The sequence below is a fragment of the Aulonocara sp. 'chitande type north' Nkhata Bay genome, linkage group LG9 (genome assembly GCF_057382095.1).
Source record: "Aulonocara sp. 'chitande type north' Nkhata Bay isolate Kocher_YH1m ecotype deep benthic linkage group LG9, A_spYH_male_GT1.1, whole genome shotgun sequence".
NCBI classification, from domain to species: Eukaryota; Metazoa; Chordata; class Actinopteri; order Cichliformes; family Cichlidae; genus Aulonocara; species Aulonocara sp. 'chitande type north' Nkhata Bay.
In genome coordinates this window covers 26,610,467-26,633,179 of record NC_141352.1, presented here as the reverse complement: position 1 = coordinate 26,633,179, position 22,713 = coordinate 26,610,467, and the positions used below count along the sequence as shown (strand labels likewise).

At 38.4% G+C, this 22,713-nt stretch overlaps 1 protein-coding gene across 2 annotated transcripts in view; it reads left to right on the top strand.

Moving 5' to 3' along the window:
- LOC147322264 (cadherin-18) overlaps nucleotides 1-16,571 on the top strand; it is a 194,028-nt gene extending 177,457 nt beyond the window's left edge. For both annotated transcript variants that reach the window (XM_086306746.1, XM_086306744.1), the window contains exons 11-12: nucleotides 9,136-9,387; nucleotides 15,777-16,571. In XM_086306746.1, coding sequence (XP_086162872.1) covers nucleotides 9,136-9,387; nucleotides 15,777-16,282 — 758 coding nt within the window. In that variant the 3' untranslated portion in view covers nucleotides 16,283-16,571. The remainder of the gene's footprint in view (nucleotides 1-9,135; nucleotides 9,388-15,776) is intronic.
- The last annotated feature ends 6,142 nt before the right edge of the window (nucleotides 16,572-22,713 follow it).

Below are 22,713 nucleotides of genomic sequence, written 5' to 3'. Positions count from 1 at the left end.
GGGCATCTTCCTGGAGCCAGGTGTTAGAGGCTAGTGCTTCATGGGTAATGCATGCCTGTGACTATTAAGATTGGCGAGGACTGCATCATTCAAGTTTTTAAAGCTTTTGAAAATCTACACGTCCAGTCCACATACCCATCATTTGAAAATATTTCTCACTCTTGCAAAATGATTCTTTCAAAAGTTCTTAGATTTATTATAACAGAACCGTCTGCAGTAAAATATTCCCAAAGCATTAAATAAAAGGAGCTCTTCATTCTTGAAGGATCGATGGCAAGAGTTAGGGTTTTTTTCATGCTGTTTGAGTAATAGTGCTTTTCATTTTAGATTTCGTTGAGATTTGAGTGCATACCATCTCAGAGGCTCTTGGTTTTTGACATAGTAGATCTTTTATATAATCCCATAAAGGATCACCCAATTATGTGTTATGGTATGGAAAGAGTTTTTTAGAGATACATTATACTAAAAGGAAGAAAATCACATTACACGTTATACAATAATCATAATTTGTAACTTTCAAACCTCCTAGTATTTCCCCATTATGTTAGCATAGAAGTACTAATGACTATCTTAACTCAAGATGTGCAGTTGTCCAGATGAAGGATTGACACCTCCAAGTTCTCTCGGAAGCACATGTGCTTCTATTCCCACATAGCATTGAGCTTACCATTTGGCACTTTCTGATCTTTTAATTCGCTTGCCTACTCATTTATACTACAATTCCTTGTCCACTTAGAATGATTCATATCACCTTTTATTCTAAAGTTGTCTCTCATCTGCATAAATCGCTCTCTGAAATGTTAAGCTGCTGGACTCAGAATTCATGTGGTTTCAGTTCGCTCAAATATTAGAGCCTACATGTGCTGCACTCAGAAAATGGTGTAAAAAACATATGCGTAGCTTTTTGCTTGCGCTCTGTGTTAGAAGGTATCTGCCTGCTCACGATATATGAGTGAGAGTGAGAGCGAGGCACAGTGAGCCATACTGTTGACTCCACTGTCTGATAATTAAAGTAAGCTCTTCACACTCAAAGCAGCTTCTTTCATTTCTGTTGTAGCAGACCAACAGTTGGTAGCAGCTCTCTGCCAAGGCCTAATACCCCCCTCTGTTGTTGTGCAACTGATGAAAATCCCTCTCAGTCACTCACACGGCTAACTCTCTCGTGACCTCCTTTCCGTCTCAGTTACCATTTGCAATGGATCGCCATGAAACGTGAATTATGGTGGCTTTGTGCCCAGATTTTTGTGTGAGAAAAACAGGTTCAGCTGGACTCACTGATATATTTTTAACTAATTAACCAATTAGAATCCACCCTTTCATTCCTGATATTTAGTATTCACTTGAAAAGAAGATGACAGCTAAAGTTCTGTGTGTGTTTTGGGTTTTTTTTCCCATCAAGCTATTTCTTTACTTCACCATATCACATCTAATATCATGTTACTGCTAGTGCGCTTCCTGCAGAGATGTGCAACAGCACTGGCTCTGTTTCACAAAATCACATCAGCAAAGAGGTTGAGTGAGGATTTTTAGCTAAAAAGGAAAACACAGATTTAGTCTTAAAATTAGATCAGTGCCTTCTGCTTGCAGTGGAGCTGAAGCCAGGACACCTGAAATACTGAGCTGTCATGCAGACGTGTTGATGCAGCTGAAGTGGTGGATGCACTACAATAACTGCAGGTCAAACTCCTACAGCTTATTAGGCACCATTAAAGCTGAAAAGCAAGGGGATGCTTCTGCTCAGCTGCTCTGGGAAAGCACTTTGTGACAAACCTATTCTGTTAAAAGCCCTTTAAATATAATCAACTTGACTGTGCCTACATTACAATGACTGAAAATTGAATGCCTCTTTGATCTTGTTATCTTTCACATTGTGATGGCATTTTCTTCTAAAAAGGCAATTAAACTAAGGCTATCATCTCTGAATAAGCCACATACGTAAATAGATCAATCGATTTCTGAAAGCATCTTCTTCCACTATACAGAAGCCGTTATAATATTTCAGTTAATCAGCCGTTCTGAAAGTAACGCTGTCACGCCACAGCAATATGGGACGTTTAATTAGCTTTTATGTCATTCACACTTCACTTGCAATTGGTGTCACGCTGCTAGATTCCCAAGCACCTAGTATCTGCTGAAACAGCATTGTTTGTGTAGACCTGTCATGTGCTGCTTTGTCAAAACCTATAGCAAACAACTAAACGCTGTCACAAACTCACACTGAAAGATTTGATTAGTTTTCCTTTTATTCATTTGAAGTTCAATTGGTTTTCTAAATGATCAGTCGTAACATTTTCTTGGCTTTGCCCTTGTGTCTGTGAGTTTTTTGTTTTGTTTTTTTCATCTATATTTTCTTAACTCTCCTAACTACTTCCATTCTTTTATTTCGAAGGCTGATCCCTCAGGTTTTTAATTCCTCATGTTCTTCTCTTCCCAACCTCACCAGTGTCTGTTTAAGGTTATCTGTGTCTTATCGCTCTTCTCCCCAGTGTGTAGTTTCTCTGTGTGTCTTTCCTACTGTAGGTCTTTGTCAAGCACTTGTGCACCCTTTGTGTGTTTCCTGAGTTAGTCTTTTTCCCCTGTTGAAAATTTGCTTTTTCCTTGTGGATTTCTTTCCCCCTGCAACCCTGCTGCAGGCTCTTTTGTTGTTTCACAATGTTGAGATTAGAGTTCCTTTTAGTCATACCTCCTGCCAGTCAGTCTAGCTTTTTTGTTTGCAACTGGGTCCATTTTTTAAACTTAACACAAAATCACGGGGGCAAAAACTCATATGCATAAGCTTATGTTATCATGAAAGGCCACAGCAGTCACGTTTTATAATTGAACAAATGTGATGCAGTAACAAAGAGGTGCACAACGGCATCCTGCAAAAGTAAAAAGATGAACCCATAATTAACTAAACATGCAAAACACAACCCTTCATCACACATGATAACCGTAAACTCAAACACAAACTGCTATCTGTTGTCACTGAACATATTGTCATAAATTAAGTTGAGTCCCATTAATCTTTGTTCAATATAATGAGGAGTCATGTGAAACAATGGAAAGAAGTGTTGATTGTGCATGAAATGTCTTATATTTTCTCAAGAAAGATATGTTAGGGCACAGTCACATAAGCCTAGACACAAGTCGATGATCCCCCTGGATGACTGGATGACAAAGAGGGCAGTGCAGCAAATCCTCCTTGCGATTACTTGGAATTCCTCTGCAAAATTCCCATGGTCGCCCATAGTTTGGAAGATGCCAACCTGTCTGAAAACACTTGCCTTTTATTCTCCAAACTACAGTGAAACTTCAAAAAGTGCAATACAAAGTGGATACAGAACAATCACCTCCAAAATAAATGTTTGTAGTTACCTACAACTTTTACTTTGAAAGCAAGCCTTGTCCATTTTCACTGGACTTCACTGTCACTCAGCGAGTAGTCTGCCAGTGTCATCCTTGCGAACCACGGGTTACTTTGGCAACCTGCTACCAATCAAAAAGAGGCTTTTAGTGCACCATTGTATACCTCTTATCAATCAATGTCATTTCCACTCACCAATCAGTCATACAAAGCACATTTTTCCTTTACAACACTTTCCCCAGACTTAGTCTCCAGGCCTGTGTGAATGGAACTTTGAAATCAATTTCACAACAACTGACAGAAACCTTGCACTTAGTTGTCAAACAAGCATTTTCCCCTTACAACCAGTGGCTATCAGAAGGTCACAAAGATGTCTCTAGGAGCGTGTGATTGAAATCTAACCTAACCTATATATTTAGTCTGATTAGTCTCATTGTACAGTTTCTCAACCCAGTAACCTTTAGCAACATCGAAGTTTACCGGAAGCCCACACACACGGACCAGTACCTCCTCTTTGACTCCCATCACCCTTTGGAACACAAACTTGGAGTAATTAGGACCCTACACCACCGGGCAGAACATGTTCCCTCTAAGCCTGAAGGAAAAAAGAAGGAACACACACATGTAAAGGAAGCACTCAAAACGTGCGGCTATCCTAAATGGGCGTTCTTAAAGTCAGCAAAGAGGCACAGAAAAGAAGACCAGACACCAGCGAGGGGGTTTACAACACCAACTCTCTGCCATCTATAATCCAGTTTTGAGATCCCTTCCCAGACGCCTTAACGCCCACTCACATCCTGGCCCATCTGACCTCAGGAATTCGCATGATAAGGTGGGGCCAGGTTTCACAATGAACACACCCGAAACTCTGGCTGATTGGGACCCACACCCAGTTTCACACCTTGGCTCAGGCGATTAGAGGATCATCAGGGGGTCCTTTTGTCCCTCTGTGGGGGGTCACTCCCACTAGGTTTATATCTGGGACTCTCCACCATTTGACCTTAGAACTGAAGAAGCTTCTCGGATGAGAGGTGAAACGTCTTCAAGCAACTTAAAGAAGTCCAGACGCTTTTCTTTGCAAGCTCCTTTGACTACGATGACCTGGATGACTGAGAACCTTCACAGACAGTAGTTTGGTTGTTAAACTGCTTGCCAGCAGACATTAACCTGGTTAGCTTGAGCTACACTACATGAAAATCCTCACAGTTTTAGTATTTTCATATAGTACGCCAGAGCATATAAGCCCTCCCACAATATTAAATATTTGGTAGCATTATAGTTTCACAGTGAATTATAACCTTAATTGAATTGGCAGAAAACTGTGTTTCTGCATTATTTACTCAATTTCAAGTGACCTTATTTTCTCTGATAAAAGCTTATTTGGAAAAAAGAAAAAGCACCTATTTTGTTTAAATAGGTCATAAGACATTGTGCTTATGATGTGCTACCATACCACATTAAAAAAGTTATTTTTTCTGCCTTTCTTTGGAAACTAGCCAGTGTCATTCATCTGTGATAAATGATACAGTCTCAGCATCCAAAGTAAAAGAAGTTTCAGCAGCATTGAGTGATTTATAAGGTGACACAGGGATTGGTGCCTTGTGCCAAAATTGTCCGATTTGATTCCTCGCCTTACACTTTGACACACTTCTTTACTGAACCTTATCAGAAAGTGTTTTTAATACTCTTTGATATTGTAAATTAAACTGTTATCTGAGTCTCATATTATTGTCTTATGAATTAACTGTGAGATTGTAGCCACAAATTCAATATACTGACACATCATACTTACCCTTAAATTAATTAATAAAAGTATTGCTGAGTCTGTAACACCTAAATAAACATATTTTCTTATTGTTTGTATGTATAAGCCTGTACAAACATCTGCAATGACTGTAATCATTAACTTTAAGTACCCACGTTTGCTCTGTGACCCAGAATATATTTTTCCCAAAATAGTGGAACTATAGAACAATGTTAAATTTCAAGTGGCAGCTAAGAAGAAAGTTCGTGCTGAATCCCATCAGCGGCACCTACACACACCCACCAAAGTTCACAAGGAATCCAAGTAAGTGCATGTGTAGGCAAGTGTGAAGTCTGCAGAGATGTGGTTGCGTCGCATGTGTCTATTGTTGGTTTATTTTAGCTCTGTTTTATTTTTTCAGGCACACTTCATATGTTCTATAGAGCATCAGAACAAGGATTCCCTATTCACACTATGAACATTACCAATAGGAAAATACAACCCTGAGCACACAATTGAGTTCATAATTGACTCATTATTGAGTAAAGACATTGCCATTAACTATCCTGATCATCTCTGCATGTCTACCAAACTTATTTGATAGGTCTTTATAATAACCATGATTAATAAACTGCAACATTGTAGTGAATTAAACTGCAGTTTTCATCTGTTTGAATAGAGAGCAGTTTCACTCTATCTTTTATTTTGTTATTAATCATTATTAACCCTTAGATGTCAAACACAACATCTCTCACAGAACAACAGCACAAATGGTGACCTTGGTACAAACTGACACTGGCAATTTCTAAACAATTACAAGTGCATCATAAAATATTGTGTGTGTGTATTGATACCATCAGAATGTCATGGCAGCAGTGTCATAACTAATGATTAATATTAATGCTGTTATTTGTCATTTCATGGTTAAGAGCAAAATAAGGCAATAATAAAGTTTAAATAACTGGCTATTTAAATTTTATCATAACCACATTTTATGAAACTTACTTTTTTCTGCTGTAAAATTTCTGATGCACTGTATAATAAATGCCTTATCTCAAAAAAGGAGAGACTGGAATGAATAAGTGGCACAAAAGTTATGTAAGTGATAACCAACATCATGCTAATGCTTCTGGTAAAGTAAAAAAAAAAAATAGGCCATTTTAAAACCCAGTGTAAGGAGGCTTTCACCATGCTGTAGCAGACACCAGAAAAAAAGGAGCATTTTTTCTAGTGATTGCCAAAATATAACTTTCCTAATACTTTCCTAAAAACCAGATCTTCTCTCATTTGCTGTTTGATTACCTGTCATGTACTGCAAGAAATGCCACATGGTATTGGAGACGCCACATGGTTAAACTGAGACTTTACGAAAGAGTACTGTGTTTCCTCTCACGTGGATTCAGTGTGCTTGCAGATGGCCCTTCTCGCTGCAGTATTAATCAACAAGCACAGAGCTCTCCTCCACCCACCTGTGATGACAGGAGGTTTAATGTGAAATTAGCATGACATAATTGATGCGAACTTCCTCGCTGTGGTCTGTACAAGGACCTATGCTGCTGTGGAACTGTGCTTCAAAGTGCACAAGCTCTGTTGGAGAACATCACTTACACAGAGCTTGTTTGTCTCTGTGTGCTTTAGCCTCCTTCTCCATCCTCAATACTCCTTCCTTTGGCTCACACATACATACATTCCTCCTCCATTCATCCCCATGCATCGCCCTCTTCTGCTCTCATCTTCCACCTCCCCATCTTTCTCTCTTGTTATTTGCATCTCTCACACTGCACTCTCTCAAAACCCCCACCCATCTGCTTGCTGATACAGTGATACTGCGAGTCTGACTTAATAAAGCTTGAAGTACGTGTTGTCATTCTAACTGTCGATCATTATAATTATTCATAGATGGAGCAGAGATTGGAGTGGGAGGCGAGGTCTCTGAGCAGCAGAGCGATAGTACAGCATGGCGGAGGTGTTTTCACTGAGTGCAGAGAAAAGGTTGCCCTTGTGCACGATTCAGCATTTTTGAAACCTGAAATACTTCACGAATATGTATCAGCATGCAATGTGTCATCTGCTAGTTTCTGGGTAGCCAGTCATGTGAGGCCCAAGTTATTCATCCAGGTAGCTGATTCACCCATGCTTATAGCTAAAATGAACAGGGATGGCAAAGCTGGTTCTGTTCAAGGATAGTACTTTGATACATCATCATCATTATCTTTATGTTACTATACACCTACATGTCTTACGTCCAGTTATGTGCAATACCTTAAAAGTCCTGCTTATGCTGCTGTCCTAGTGTTCATGTTACATCTGTTAACGTTTCCAGATTTTGCACACCGATGCACGTTTGTCTTCAAATTCATAAATCTACCGCCAAATATTAAGATTTGCACTAGTATGTATCGCACTTAAGTTGTTACTTAAACCTGCAATGCATCTCTTACACTGGAAGAGGGGAAATTCCTTTTCCAAATCGAATATACAATACAACTATCCAGTTTTATGTGTAGCTCATATTTTAAATATGTATTTGTCGTTATGCACACACCTATACCAGCAGCAGCTAAGTTGTCATTAATATCCCAAAGGAATTAAAAATAAAAGATCTCTAAAGCTTGGTGAAGCTGCAGCATATAATTATATATCTGCATAATAATCTGCAACTGATGCCACCTCAAAACCCTCTGTTCCCATTAAAAATCTATTAATGGAATTTACTAATAAGGCACTGTGTCAATTTTGCAGATTAAAGGCGTAGACACAAGTATTTATGCAGCTGGCCGTTTTGGGAGTTTCCTTTTTGGAGCTCAAAATCTTGGAAGGAGAGTTTTCCAATTGGTCATGCAAACCTGATTTACTATCCTTTGTTGTAGGCAGTTTACGGCAATTTTATTGTTTTTGGAATGCCAGAGGCATCAAAACAAGTGTTTTATTGGCATGGGTGAATCCCGTCCTGTTGCTCTTCACTTAGTCATCCTGAATGTTTGAAAACCAAGCCTCGCATATGAATCTTTATCAGAGCTTCCAGTATTATCCAGAGAATTACTTTTTAAACCCTCAAGATCACACACAGCTCAAATACAATTTCTTTGAGAAGAATTTGCTCTCTATCAAATTCATATTGAATTTCCTTCAATTACCTTTCATTGATCTGAATTGCTAAACTCTTCCAGTGGAGAAATACACCAAGTAAACCTGAGCTTACATTATATTGTATATGTATTTTTCTTATTAGATGACTTGCTTTCTCAGTGGTTCTTCTTATATTTTGGCCCACTACTTTGATGGTGTTGACTCATTGAAAGTAAACTTTGTTTAAAGATGATTGTACTCTTGGAAGATGTTGTTTGAATTTTTGTGTCCTGCTAATTTACTTTGCTTTGTAAATCCAGCCCTTAGATTTTATATATCTGTAATTTCATTATTAAAATAAATATTTGCTACTATACTCCCCAGTCTGTCCAATAGATGTGGTGAGTGCACACGATTATAAAATGGTACATTCAGGGTAAAGGTTAGTAAAATATTAATGTAATTTCCAAAGATGATTTTTCAGTGATTTTGTGTGTCTTGTCATTTGCTTCAGTTTTATTGCTCAGCCTTGCTATAGAACCTACTAGAAGTCTACCTCATTTCCTTTTTTCCCCAGCCTTTTTACTTTTGTTTATCTAAGTAACATGTTTCATTGACAGAAATGTTTCTGCAAGGGCCAAGGTGATCTGCTCTTTTGCAGCACATTAAAATAGTAAATGAATACCTTTGAAATGAATTAGCTTTGGCACACAGGAAAGCTGTAGAGTTTGTAAGAAATCGACCAGCTTCGAATACTTCAAAAGAAGAAGAAAAAATAGCATTCACAATACCCAGTGAATGCTTTTTTTGATGTATTTAGCTAATGACACTTATACATAAACAGGAAATTATATACTTCACAGGAAGAGACATCTGACTAAAAAGACATCTGACTAAAATGAGGAACCAGAGAATAAGTCTTTTTAACCAAGGACACCATTTTTATTAACTCTTTACTTTTGCTTTTCTTTTACAGACAGTACAGCCAGCATTATTGCAAGACGACGCCGTTTCAACCACCTGACACAGGAGCTCTACGAGCTGCCCATTGTAGTGTGGGACGGTGGGGAGCCTTCGTTGAGCGGAACCAGCACCTTGACCCTGCGGGTGTGCCCATGCCAGCGCCATGGCAGGATCCGGATGTGCCAAGGCGAAGCATTCCTATCATCAGCAGGTCTCAGCACGGGGGCCTTGATTGCCATCCTGCTGTGCATCGTTATCCTGCTGGGTAAGTTGGGACAGCCACTGTGGGGATTTCGGCAGGGGTGTGCTGCCCGGGGGCAAATATATGGAGGCCATGGATGGAGGAGATGGACCATAGAAGTGCAAGGAAGAGTGGGAGGTTTTGAAAAGCTATGACAAGGGCAGAGGATGAAAAGGCATGTGAGGACACAGGTAGAATCTGGAATGAGGGTAGAAAGAGTTAGAAGAAAAGGAAGAGCATGTGAAGGACAGAAGAGAAGGAGAGCACACAAAGAAGAGTTTAGAAGGAAGGTGACTAAAAAGGAGATGGGAAGGACAAAGACAGTAAAAGGTGAGAGGAATGATGATTGTAGGGTCAATACGAGAAGAGAGAGGCGGTGTGTACAACTGACAGGCTATTATGAATGACGCTGCGCCACTTGAAGACGGGAACTTTTTTAGTCTGAGGCAACTCGATTCAGAAAGAAATGTGAATCCAATCAATTTCTTTAAAATTGGGAATTTAGTTTGAGTCTTCTGTCTTACTTACAATCAAATCTCTTTTTTTTTAATCCTTCCATCACTCCCTGCAGGGAAAGTGTTTGACATTGCATGTTGTGACTAGAAGAGCATAGGACAAGCTTGGAAGGATATGGTGACAGCCAACATAGATACCACTCTGCTGATTTCATGTGTGAAGGATGTGTTACGCGCCACGAATATAAAAGACCATCAGAAATACATTGAAAATACACAGGGCTTATTTGGTGTTGCCAGCTTGTCACAGCACCGAGAAAACATGTCTTCAATGAAAATGCATGCCTTGTTACTATGGCAACCCCTCTTTGCAGTGACAGTAAGTGATTATATGTAAACTTGGAAATATGATCTGGCCGCATGAATTTAGAACATTGGACAGCAAGCATCAGAGGTCAGACCAAAAAATAAATAAATCTTTGACATATATTGAAAATTCAAACAGAAGATTGAATGAAAATTGTTAAATTTACTAAAGGTGTGAGGATTGCTGCAAACCAAAGTACATCAGAACATGATTAGGAAAAACTATGTAATAACAAAGGTTCATCAATGTTCCTCTCCCCTCCTCTCTTTACTGATTGTCTGTGGACATTAGTGCATGAAGGTTATGCATATTCATACCAGCTTTCTTCGTCCTCTATGCCAGCCTCTGGCTGAGACGAACAAAAGGCCATCACCACTGTTTGGTGCAAACCCTTGAGCGAGAGACACATGCTGAATCACTAATCATCAGCACAAGAAAGAGCCTGTTTTGAACAGAGAAGCAAAGAGAACAAGGAAGAGACACAAAATATCACACCTGCTTTCTTTTTGTGTTTCACCTGTGTTGTATTTTGCTTTCACACTTTCTAGTCTCAGGTTCTTTGTCTCTCACGTAGCGCCTCTCGACAGAGGGTCATCCGAAGAAATTTGAGATTTTGTCAGTGTGTCCCAGTCAAAAAATAAATAAATACATTCCATTTTTCTTGCCTGTGTCGTTTTTCATAATTCAACATCTTTTCACCATTCCTCAAAATTTGGCACCTCTGCACCATTCTTTTACCAAATATAATGAAGAAGTAGCTTAATGTCGGATTGAAATGATGGTGCGCGTTCTCTAAACATGATATGCTCATTTTTTTAATTCCCCTGGGAGACTTCTTTTGCATGTCATACACTCCTGTCCCTCAGTACTGTCAGGCTAAGCATCTCAGTGTGTTTAGGCTTTGGTACTAGCATGCAACCAACATGTATCTCGACATTTACCGCATAATGACGTTAAACTTACAGGCCTTTAATCATCTTCCATTATATTGCTGTCATTGTGATCAGACCTCAGTGCAAATTAGGAAGAGCTTATGCACACATGGAGTATCCTAAGTCAAAGAAAGCAACACAATGTGCATGCACTGATTATTTTGAAACTCTTTGCAGCCTTTGAGAGTTTGCTTAAGCTAATTAATGGGCAATAATGAATATGCTATAAACCTTGGACCAGAAAATACAAAAATCTTTTTTTAAAAACATGTAAACTATAGCTAGCTGTTTAGTAAAGAGAAGTGCTACCAAATCAGTGTATCGCCTAAACACACAGCGCACGCAGTTTCAGTTCTTGCTCATCTTTGCTTGTCAGTGTGACTTGTCTGTGGCTGATTGTTTTCTGTTTGTCCGATTAATGTCCGTGCTTTATCTCTGTGCCCTCTAATAAGCCATTTAATTAGGCCTGCAGCAAACCAGAAAGGGATGCAAACTAATGATTCAGCTGATAATGACCTTTACGCATGCCTTAAATAGCTTAAAATATTCATAAGCCCATCATTGTTTGGATGTAGTTTCCAATACTAATATTAACTCACTATGGAGGAAATAGTACACTATTACTTTACTAGCTGGGTTAAATGAGGAATTTTAGAATAATCTCTACAGCCTCCTTGATATCTAAACCCTTATGAGTTTGTACTGACACAGATTACCATAAATATCATTTCAAGGGTAAGATTTAAGTTCATTTTAGCATCTTATTTTATGTAATAAGCCTTGAAACTTGCCTTTCGTTTTAGTACAAATAAAATGGCTACTAGTCAAAGTGTCAGTGTTAATCTGATTGACTCATTCTTTTCCCTCAGGACTCCATCTCTTATTTACAAACCACGTTTTTTTTCTAATAATGATTTTAAAGCCTGTCTTGCATATTTGAAATATAAATAATGAACTCCATGGCTTGCATATTGATCCATAAAAATAATAGAAGTTCTGTAGCAATGTTCCAGTTAACCAAGTTTTGCTCTCTTTGACCTTTGGTTTGATGCTTATGAGTTTCCAGTTACTTATTATATCACACAGGGCAAAAGTTCTAAGCTACTACTCATTTCTTTAGTCTTGCTTCCAAGGAGCCAGACACATGGTCCATTGGTCTTGAGCAATAGGCTTTCTGAAAGTTTCTCTATGGACACTGACTGCTACTATTTCACTCATTTTCAGTCCAGTCCTTGTACCTGATCATTTTAGGAGGGATCACACAAAAAAGGAAAACAAACAAAAGCAAACTATTTGTGCTTTAGTTAAATCTATGAAAAAGTCCACAGATAACACAGTTTAACAGGCGTAACATAGTATCTCACAACAATGTGATTTCCAAAGACCAATTAGCCAAAGGTTCAGAATGTCTTGGCATGTTGTCCAGCATGTCATTAAAACGTTAAGGAAACTGGTTAACTAACTGGATGATAACAGAAAGGCTGCTGTGCAGAAGTCATGGATTTACCTCCCCAGAGTCTGGACCTCAAAATTAGTGAACCATTCTGGGATCATCTTGACAGAGAACAGAGTAAAAAGAGCTTTGGGATGTCCTTCAGGAAGCCTGGAGAACTATTCCTGAGGACTAGTTAAAGAAATTTCAAGTAAGATTGTCTAAGACGGTTCATGTCCTGCATACAACATGGTATGCAGGGTGCTCAGTTGCAGACAGGAAAGTACTGCAGAGGGTCATCAACACAGCCCAGAAGATCACTGGCTGCTCTCTGCCCAGCCTGGAGGCCATTGCAAACTCTCGGTACCTCAGCAGAGCCGGCAATATCATTAAGGACTACTCTCACCCCAGTAATCAACTGTTTGAACTATTACCGTCAGGCCGACGGTACAGGTCACATAAAACCAGGACAAACAGATTCAGGGATAGCTTCTTTCCCAGAGCTATCACCGTAGTAAATAAGCACAAAACAATTGAACCTGCTTAACTATACCATACTTGCCACTGTCACTATATTATGCTGCTACTCATATTATCATTATATGAATTTTGCTATTCTGTATATATCGTACTTATTATTGTTTGAGTACTTTGGTTGTTTTATTGAACTTTTTATATTTTATACTTATATTTATTATTGCATTTTGCACCAAGGGAGTGGCACTCCAATTTCGTTGTACCTTGTACAATGAAAATAAACGCTATTCTATTCTATTCTATTCTATTCTATGTTGAAGAATAAAGGTGTTCATACCAAATATTGACTTTCAAGCTTGTTAGAATTGTACAAATCCTTTTTTTGCCTTATATGTTGTATTTCCATATTGCTCTACCTAGTTCCCATTTTTCTAGCAAAATATTAGGAAATGAGCAACAGCTAAAGACTTTCGCACACTACTGTAGAAACCTAATTTTATAATACAACACAGTCACATCTCCTATAATCACATAATAAATGTGACTTGTGCAACAGTCTCTACTGTAACTGACACAAATCTGTAGACTCAAATAGTGCTTCCAGTGCCATGAGTGTTATACTGAGCAACACATATACCCTATAGCTGGTATAGGCTAGCCACATGGAATGACCTGAATAGCCCATTATGAAGCTTTAATGGAGAAAGTGTATTCCAATATAGTTTGCACAGTGGACAGGAATATACTTTAAATGCAAGTAGATCATGAACTGTGGAAACTGCTGTCTGGTGTATGAAATGCCAGCAAGTAATAAAGGTGCGTTTTCTCAGAGTCTCAGTAACATTTTTACTGTATGCTAAGGTTGTTTACCTCCAAATCACAGCGAGGCATTAAACTGCAGATAGCGCAAGAGAGACGTGGTGCAAAACAGTTTTAACCGTATCAGCTACAACACGTGCATGACAAAGTTAAATAAATAATCAAAAAATAAATTGTTTCCTTTTTCTGCTCAGTGATTTTCCCAAGTTGCCTCACACAGTCACATGGTGGCTTTGTGTAATTGGTTGCTTTAAACAAGCTGAGTGATAAGCACTGTCCCAGACAAATTGCATTTTTCACCCTCTATAACCCCACTTGGGCAAAGCACCAGGTGGAATAAAGTTTAGGGGGGGTTTGTACAGATTAATCACCCTTTTTTAAAAATAAATTTTAAAACACAAGCATGGAAACACACTCAGTGGTGAAACTTTTAATGAATTTGAGTGTAATCACTTTATTCATCAGGTGTATGAGGGTATAGTGAGACAGTTTTGTGTGTGTGTGTGTCTCACTGCACCAAAGTTGTTATCTTGCCATTAAAAAAAAAATCAAATATTAAAGACATGAAAAAATTTCTCTTTATACATTTCACTATTTGAGTCCTCATGCTTAACTTAAGGAGGCTAGTTTAATTCAGATCCATAGATCTAATCTAATAAGAAGCCAAGCAGTGTTACAAAGTTGCAAAAATAAAAGGGTGTTTTGTGTAATGTATAGATTTTTTAATTCAGTTGAAACTCTGCACTTTGGTTTTACTTTTTTTCTTACCTACAAAATTGAACTACTGGAATAAAGTCTCCAGTGGTTGACTAACTCAAGTTTGAAGAGAGGATGTTTTGAGGTACACTGACAACAGAACTGCTTTATAGTCAGTTACAGCATGCCGAATCTACTGCAATATGTATACAAAAAATGTTTTGCTTGAATAGATCAGGTAAATGCATCGGTGCATCCCTGAGGTTATGAAAGCTGAATCCTGTTACTCTTTATCCAACACATCACCTTCCTATCTCTCACCTTGTATGCGTTAGGTGCCTCATCATTACAGGCCGATCTAACACAATAGTGTGTTGCTTTTAGGTGAATATAGAATATAACAGTTAGATGTGCAATGCCAAAATGCACAGTTTTTTCTCCTGGTAGCTTGCAATGCAGCTTCAGTGTGAAGCCCAGTCGGCTCTGCAGTAATACTGATATATCTCACTTGTCTGTGCTAATGTAACTTAATGAACTCCTTTTAGATATTGCACTGCTGTAAAAATTTTCTTCTCTCACTGAAGCCATTTTATTAAATAAATGTTCACGTTAACATATTGCTAAGAGGTCATCATTAACTCAAAGAAGCATAACTCTCATTAGCTGCAGTAACAAGTTTCAAACTCTAGCACGTTATCAAGTATTACTTGACTTCATGACTTCATTAAGAGTTGGAAAATATATTTTACACTGTAAGCTACTTGTCAGTACAGACATTTGGCAACATCAGGCCGTATTTCCTTTAATGTAGATGAGCAGGCACATTCTTTCTATTCACATAAAACTTAGAGGTCATTGCATGAGAAAAGTATTTGAAATGTTGGACATTTTGATTGAATATGAGGTTGAATTGGCTCCAGCAATGACTCTGATGTGCACATCGCCACCGTGTCAATCGTTAGCATTCAAATAATAATCAGGGATTCATTGCTAATGATTTCTAATGCTTCTTACTGGTATCCAGCTTTTTAGCCCCGTGTTATTTTAAGCATCCTGGTGGAAATTATATACTGTATATATGCCAAAAAACCCAGCTTTGGTGCAGTGATTTTTTTTTTTTAAGAAACAAACACATTTAACAGGCCCGATATTAGCACATAGCACATTAGCATCTTTTAACTGTCCTCACCGTTATTAGCACTAACACTGCAAACCATCTTTTTTCTGTGTTGCAGCAATTGTAGTCCTGTTTATTACTCTAAGGCGGAGCAAGAAAGAGCCCCTTATCATCTCTGAAGAAGACATTAGAGAGAATGTGGTCACCTATGATGATGAGGGCGGTGGCGAGGAGGACACGGAGGCTTTCGACATCATCGCTCTTCGTAACCCGGCTGCCGCAGAGGAGCTCAAGTTCCGACGGGACATTCGCCCAGAGGGGAGGAAACATTGCGGCCCGCCCCGCATCCATCGCAGCCCGTCTGTGGAGCTGGATGAGGTGGATGTGCATCAATTCATCAAGCAGAAACTAGTGGAGGCCGACATGGACACTAGCGTGCCGCCGTACGATTCACTTCAGACCTACGCTTACGAGGGTCAGGGCTCACCTACAGGATCCATCAGTCCTTTAGACTCACCCGGCACACATTCGGAGCAGGATTTTAACTATCTGGATAACTGGGGACCCCAGTTCCAGAAACTAGCAGAACTCTACGGAGATCCAGAGTCAGATGTGACGACCTAGTCTGTGATTTCAGTCTTGTTCAAACCAAATCTGTTTGAAATCCGTTTTTCAGATTTTCAGTGAAGGATATCAACAAACAGATATGCTAACTGTTTCAGTGGTTTCCAACTTATACTGTTGAACTAAAAAGGACTGCTCTATTTTTATTTATTTTGTTTTTCATTTTGTCCCTTTGGATCATGGGTCGTTCATCTGGAAGCATTAAATCAGATTTTGAAAAGGAAAAACATAAATATGGGGAAAGGAAAATGATATTTTCCTTGTTGTATATTTTTTAATGCTCAATAAAGTCCTGAAATCCATATAAGTGGATATGTGAAAATTTGTACATTTGTCTTCTTCCTCCAAGCATGGATATAACAGCACAGCATGGAATTATCATGGTGGGAGGCATTACCAAAGCTATTCATGATTCAACACACAGAGGATGGTGCTGAGGCAGCCATATGCGCAACAATGAAACCTCCAGCAAAATGAGCTTACAATGTGTTTTGTTTATTTTATGTGGTTGTTAGGCTGACTTCTCACTTGTTAACTAAGAAAAAGGAAAGTACTTACTTATCCAGTTAACCATCTATACCCCAATAATGTTCGAGAGTCGTGAGAATTCCCAAAGAAAGAAAGAAATGGGAAATCTGGTGAACACTAAACACCTCTCTATTTAAGATTTATAATTTTAGACTTTCATCTCTTTCTCATCCTATTGTTCGTCTGACTGCACTATGTATTCCCTTATCCTCTTCCTCCTTACCTGTAGCCTCATTTCCTGAACTGAAGTCAGAAAACAGGCATCAGCATGCTTAAACATGCTTATGACCCTTCTTGCTCTGGACAGCTGACAACAAGGTGGCTAAATATCAACTGATGATGAACCTTTATGCTAGCTAATGTTAGGCTCAAGTATCCTAAAAATCACACTTTCCTGTAATAAGCAGATTGATTAAATTCCCACTTTGTAAGAGTTTATTTGCTAATTCCCTGAGTCTGACAATGTTAGAAGGTTCACTAACACTGACACAGCATTGAAACCAATAGAAAAGTTAAGGATATTCTCAGCAAATCATCATTCATATTGGTTAAAAGGGAACTGACTCGTCGACCTGTATCGGACTCATTTTACAAAGTTTAACAGCCTCATCCAGAGCAAACATATGTCGACGCTTCACATCTGAGGTGAAACACTGACCAGAACATTTAAAGTATCTCGGGTACAAATGTAAAACACTACAGAATATTTCATTGGCATATCTATTTTTTCTGTGTTGGTGTTATTCAAGTAAATTTAAATATAAGGTCTCAAAAATGATTTCATAGTTGCTTGTAGAAAATTGCTGGCCATCCACAGCAGTTATAGGGAAACAGAGCACATGCGGCCATAAAGGGGTGCAGAGGGCTGAGGTATATATATTTGCAAAGAATAAATGTACAGTGCGTCTGCATGTATTCACAGTGCTTTACTTGTTCCATATTTTGTCATGTTACAGTCTAATTCCAAAATGGATGAAATTCATTTCTCACCTTAAAATTCTACACATACCATAAAAAAGATTATTAAAAAATAAAATAATAATCCACAGATATTCACAGCCTTTTCCATGAAAGTCAAACTCACTTGCGTTCATCTGTGAGATGTTTCTACAATTTCCAGTGTTACTCTGGCCTTTTCGAAGGTTCCCCCCTCTCCACAAATATTTCTGCAGCCCTTCACCAATCAAGCCTGTATGGCATAATGGCCAGATGGAAGCCACTACATGACAGCTCACCTAAATACCCTGGTCTGATCAAACAAAGATTGAACTCTTTGGTCTGAATGCCAAGTGTTATATCTGGAGAAAACCAGGCACCACTCATCATCTGGCTAATACATCCGTACAGTGAAGCATGGCAGTGGGGATGTTTTTCAGCAGGAAGACCTGTGAGACTAGTCAGGGTCGATGGAAAGATGAATGCAGCAATGTACAGAGACATCCTTGATGATAACCTGCTCCAAAGCACTCTGGACCTTGGAAGGATTATCTTCCAATAGGACAACAACCCTAAGAAGAGAGCCAAGATAACAAAGGAGTGGCTTTGTGAGCACTCTGTGAATGTCTCTGAGTGACCCAGCTCGAGCCCAGACTTGAACCCAACTGAACATCTCTGGAAATATTGGAGAATGACCATCCAAACTGGTAGAGTTTGGGAGGAACTGCAAAGAAGAATGGAAGAAATTGCTCCAAAATAGGTGAGCCAAGCTTGTAGCATCTTACCCAAAAAGACTAAAAGCTATAATTGCTGCCAAAAGTGCTTCAACAAAGTATTAAGCAAAGGCTGTGTATGCTTTTGTAAGTAAAAATTTTTTGCTTTTGATTTTTACTAAATTTGCAATAATTTCAAGTAAACTGTTTTCACTTTGTCATTATGGTGCATTATGGGTAGAATTATGAGGTGAAAGATTAATTTAAACAGTTTTGGCCATTACATGGCAAAATGTGTGTGTGTGTGGGGGGGGGGGGGAGTGTTTCCATTAATATTTTTCCTTTCAAGATTTTTTATTTTTATTTTTTTTAGAAAGAGAACACAGACAAAAAAGACGCAACCTCGATATCCTTAATATCCACTGGAGTCACTTCATGGTTGACTTTTCAATTTTAATGGTTGTTGTGGAGCCTTTCTTCAGAAGCTGTTTACTACAGACCGGACATTTCTGAAAGCACAACTCAAAGTCAAAAAGGTGATGAAGTCAATTTTTGATTTCTCTAGCTTTTCACATTCATATATTATAACTGCCCAACTCTTTCTTGCTCTCACTGCTTGATTTTCTCCTGCAAGCAAGGTAGAGAGAGCAATTAGTGTATTACAGGCACACCTTTGTCGGGCTCAAACAGGGATAAAATATCCAGGGGCATATTCAATCCCCAAAACAGTCCACACAATTTTGCTGTGGTTTCTGGATTTTGCCAGTTTTGTCAAATGCCTTCACATAGAAATTAACATAACTAGCTTTTCCACAGCTCTTTGATAAAAAGCACAATGTGCTTTCATTTAGGTCATTACAGGAAGCAAAACCTATTAAACACATATCAGAACCTGTAGAAATGTTATAGCACTACCCAGCCCTAACTACTTTTTTCTGACATGCTCTTGTTCAATGTTGGTTGCCTCAGAAATGCTGACGATGCTCTCGAGAAAGACAAAGGGAACATAATGAATATTTCAGACCCCCACCACTCATGACTATAAAAATCGTCTGCCTCATTCTTTCTGCCTCCATGTTTCCTTGCTCAACATTTCCCTCTGCTAACAGAACAGACTTGACTTGCTTTTGTCATTTTTCACAATTTGATTGAAACAGAGAGACAGGCACAGAAATTTTTCTAGCATGTTTGAGGAGCCCGAGGCTGGCCCCCAAGCAAGGGTCACATCATTCACTGAGAGCCAAGCAGAGAACTTCCTGAAACTGACATGCAGCGGCTACTTTTCCGTTTCTTCTATTTGAGGTGTTTTGAATCAAAATCATTTGACTATCAGGGAAAAACAGCAACAGGTAGTCAAATCTTAATTGCCATAATCCTTTACATGTCCCCCCCATCCTTCATAAAATCATTCTTTACTGGTGTGACTGCCAAGGGAACTATATCGTACAAATCTGCAAATTTCTGATGACTCATAGGCTTCTAAATCATCTAAATGTCTTTCCTCAAGCAATAGGGTTGTATGAGTAAACAAGTGAAAATTTAAAGTACAGAAAACATGGAGTCATACTCCGGACGATGTTGGCCTCAACCTAAATGGTTGAATTATCTGCTGGTTGAAGATTGAAAGCGGTATGCATTTACAAAGCAGGTAGGGTCAAAATGTACTTTACCACATTTTCCTCTTTCAGCCAAAACGTATTTTGATTCAATCTCTGTGGCAAATTGTTGCAAGGTCCATCTATGTAGCAAAAATGATTTGTTGATTAGTTTAGAAACAATGTTTCCATCACCAATTAAGCATGCGTTTTCTTTGTCAGTCAGAAACATTCTCTAATGAGCATATGCGCTAATGAGCATTCAGTTTTATTAGCGATCAACATGAACCTGGAATGTAGACTGTGGGATGTTTGGACTATGCACACTTCATCTATTACTGCCTAATCAAAATAACTATGATATACAACTTTCACAAAGTCTTTTCATTAGTGTTACTGAATGTTGCCACTTTCACGCAGCCGTCCAGTGTTTCTTAAATTGACATACAGTATGTAGCACTTTAAGTGGGGGAATTTGAGGGCAATTTGAGGTCCACTGTGAAGAAGCTGGAGGCTCCATGTGTAGGCTCTGAGTCCTCCAGGTCACTGTAGTATTAAGCACTTGAGTTAAAGGAAACTGGACTTCATTTTAGGTTCTTGGAGATGTTTCAACTCTCATACGAGAGGTCCCATCTGACAAAAAGGCTCTAAGATGAGAGGTGACACTTGCCTTGCCTTCTACTTGTGCTTGTGATGGCTCTCTCAATCTCCTCCATCCAATGAAGAAAATCTCCTTTGACCAATCCATCCATTAAGTGGATGCAACTGATTTTGGTTAATCAAGTTTAAACTTTCCTATAGTTGATGATGTCGAAGTCAATAAACAGCCTCAGGGGAGGAAATCATTTTACTTTCTCTAAATGATTTAGCTGCACAATTAGCCAATTTTACTATATGTAATTAAGGATCCTATTTCATTTGAAGGCATTGAGTTTGACCCCTAATGGATAGTGTGATCTTTATGCTACACTGCGGCCTCTCCTCACGAGCCTAATGACATGAAATGAACATAATTTCCCAAGCTGATGTAATATCATTCTATTGTGCACAGCATGTTCTTATCACGTCCATAGGCATGCAATTTGTGCAAAAGATAAGTCTTGTGGAGAGTGAAGCTTTTTAAGGGAAAGAGATTTTTTCATCCATGACTGGAAAAACTAATCTCGAGGCAATTAGTTACTTGTTAGGAAATTAAGCATACATGACACTTACAGAACGAGTTCTAGCTGAAAAATGAAATCAAATGGCAACTAATTAAAAAGTGGTGTAAAGTTTCCAGAAGAGTGCTAAATTGGGCTTTTGTAAAAAGTGAATGGTAAGATAAGTGTTAGACACAGACAGAGGTTTACATGGATTAAACCATCACTCCCTGAATAAAGATTTCTTATAGAGCCACAATCTATCAAAGCACTGTCCCTATGTTTCTGCGATAAGGCAGGGGTAATATCTCAACCGTATGAGGATATTTGTTGGGGAAAAAGCTCCCCAGGTTTTTATCTTTTATCAAAAGAAGCAGAATGGATTATCTAATACTAGTCCTTTTGCAAAGGGTTATATTTTACTGCCTCCTTCACCTATAACACCTTCATATGTTTTGGGGATGGAACCATGCATTTTATAGTAGAGTTTGTTTACAGTGCAAATTGCATACTAAAACAGCTTTAATTGCACTTTAAGGTGTTTCTCTCCCTTTTTTTTTAAATTATATTTTTACTAAGGACCAGTAGACCCAACCAGTGCTGCTTTTCATAGCATTTGAGGTCAGAAGGTGCCAAGCAGGTATGAAGCTTTCACATGGATTATGGTTTAATGGAGAATACTTTGCATATTATAAATGTTCATGACTCTGGAGTATGTGAAGGTGAACTGGAAATAAACGATCAAAGAGAGCAAAAATCCTTTCAAATTCAAGCTCATGATCATTAAAGTTGTTTTACCCAAAGTCTGTGCTGCAGAGGTTTGTTTGCTTTTTAAAAAGTACTTTGTAGAAGTTGGAATATCATCTTATAAGATGCAAAATGACTTATCAGTGTCACTTATCCCACTGATGTTTATAACTGTTGAGAGGTTATAATGGGAAAACTGTGTGCCTCTGAGTTCAGTCTTTAAAAATGAGTCTTTTTAGAAAACACAATTATATAACTGATTTATGTAGCTTTTACTGTTTTCAGGGAATACAGACGGATTTTTTTAATTATTTTTTTTTTAGCTTTGTCTTCCTAATACTTCACTTCTGCAGTAACAGATAATTTCCAGTGACATGATAGAATAAACAATGAAGGACCTAAACTCATGGCTTACAACAGCACCATCATGGAGACAGCTGACCTAGATAGCCTTGAAAAGTTGTGCAGGAGGGGAATGGGGACAGGCTGCTGCTGACTTCCTTCACTACTGTGTGACTAATATAAAGCTACATCATGAAATTGAAACCTCTTCACGAACAAGAGAAAAATTAACATTCTTTTTAATGCACATTGAGCAAACCGTGATTGCAAATTGCTTGTGTTAAGGTGGAACTCAATCAGTAGTCTGAACTGCACAGTAAGATTAATTAGTTAGAAAATAGTGTTACATGTAAAAATAATGTTATTTATTTAATTATTTTTTTTTGTTTTTTGTTAGTTTAGTTCTGATTAGTACAGTTTTAAATACCAGT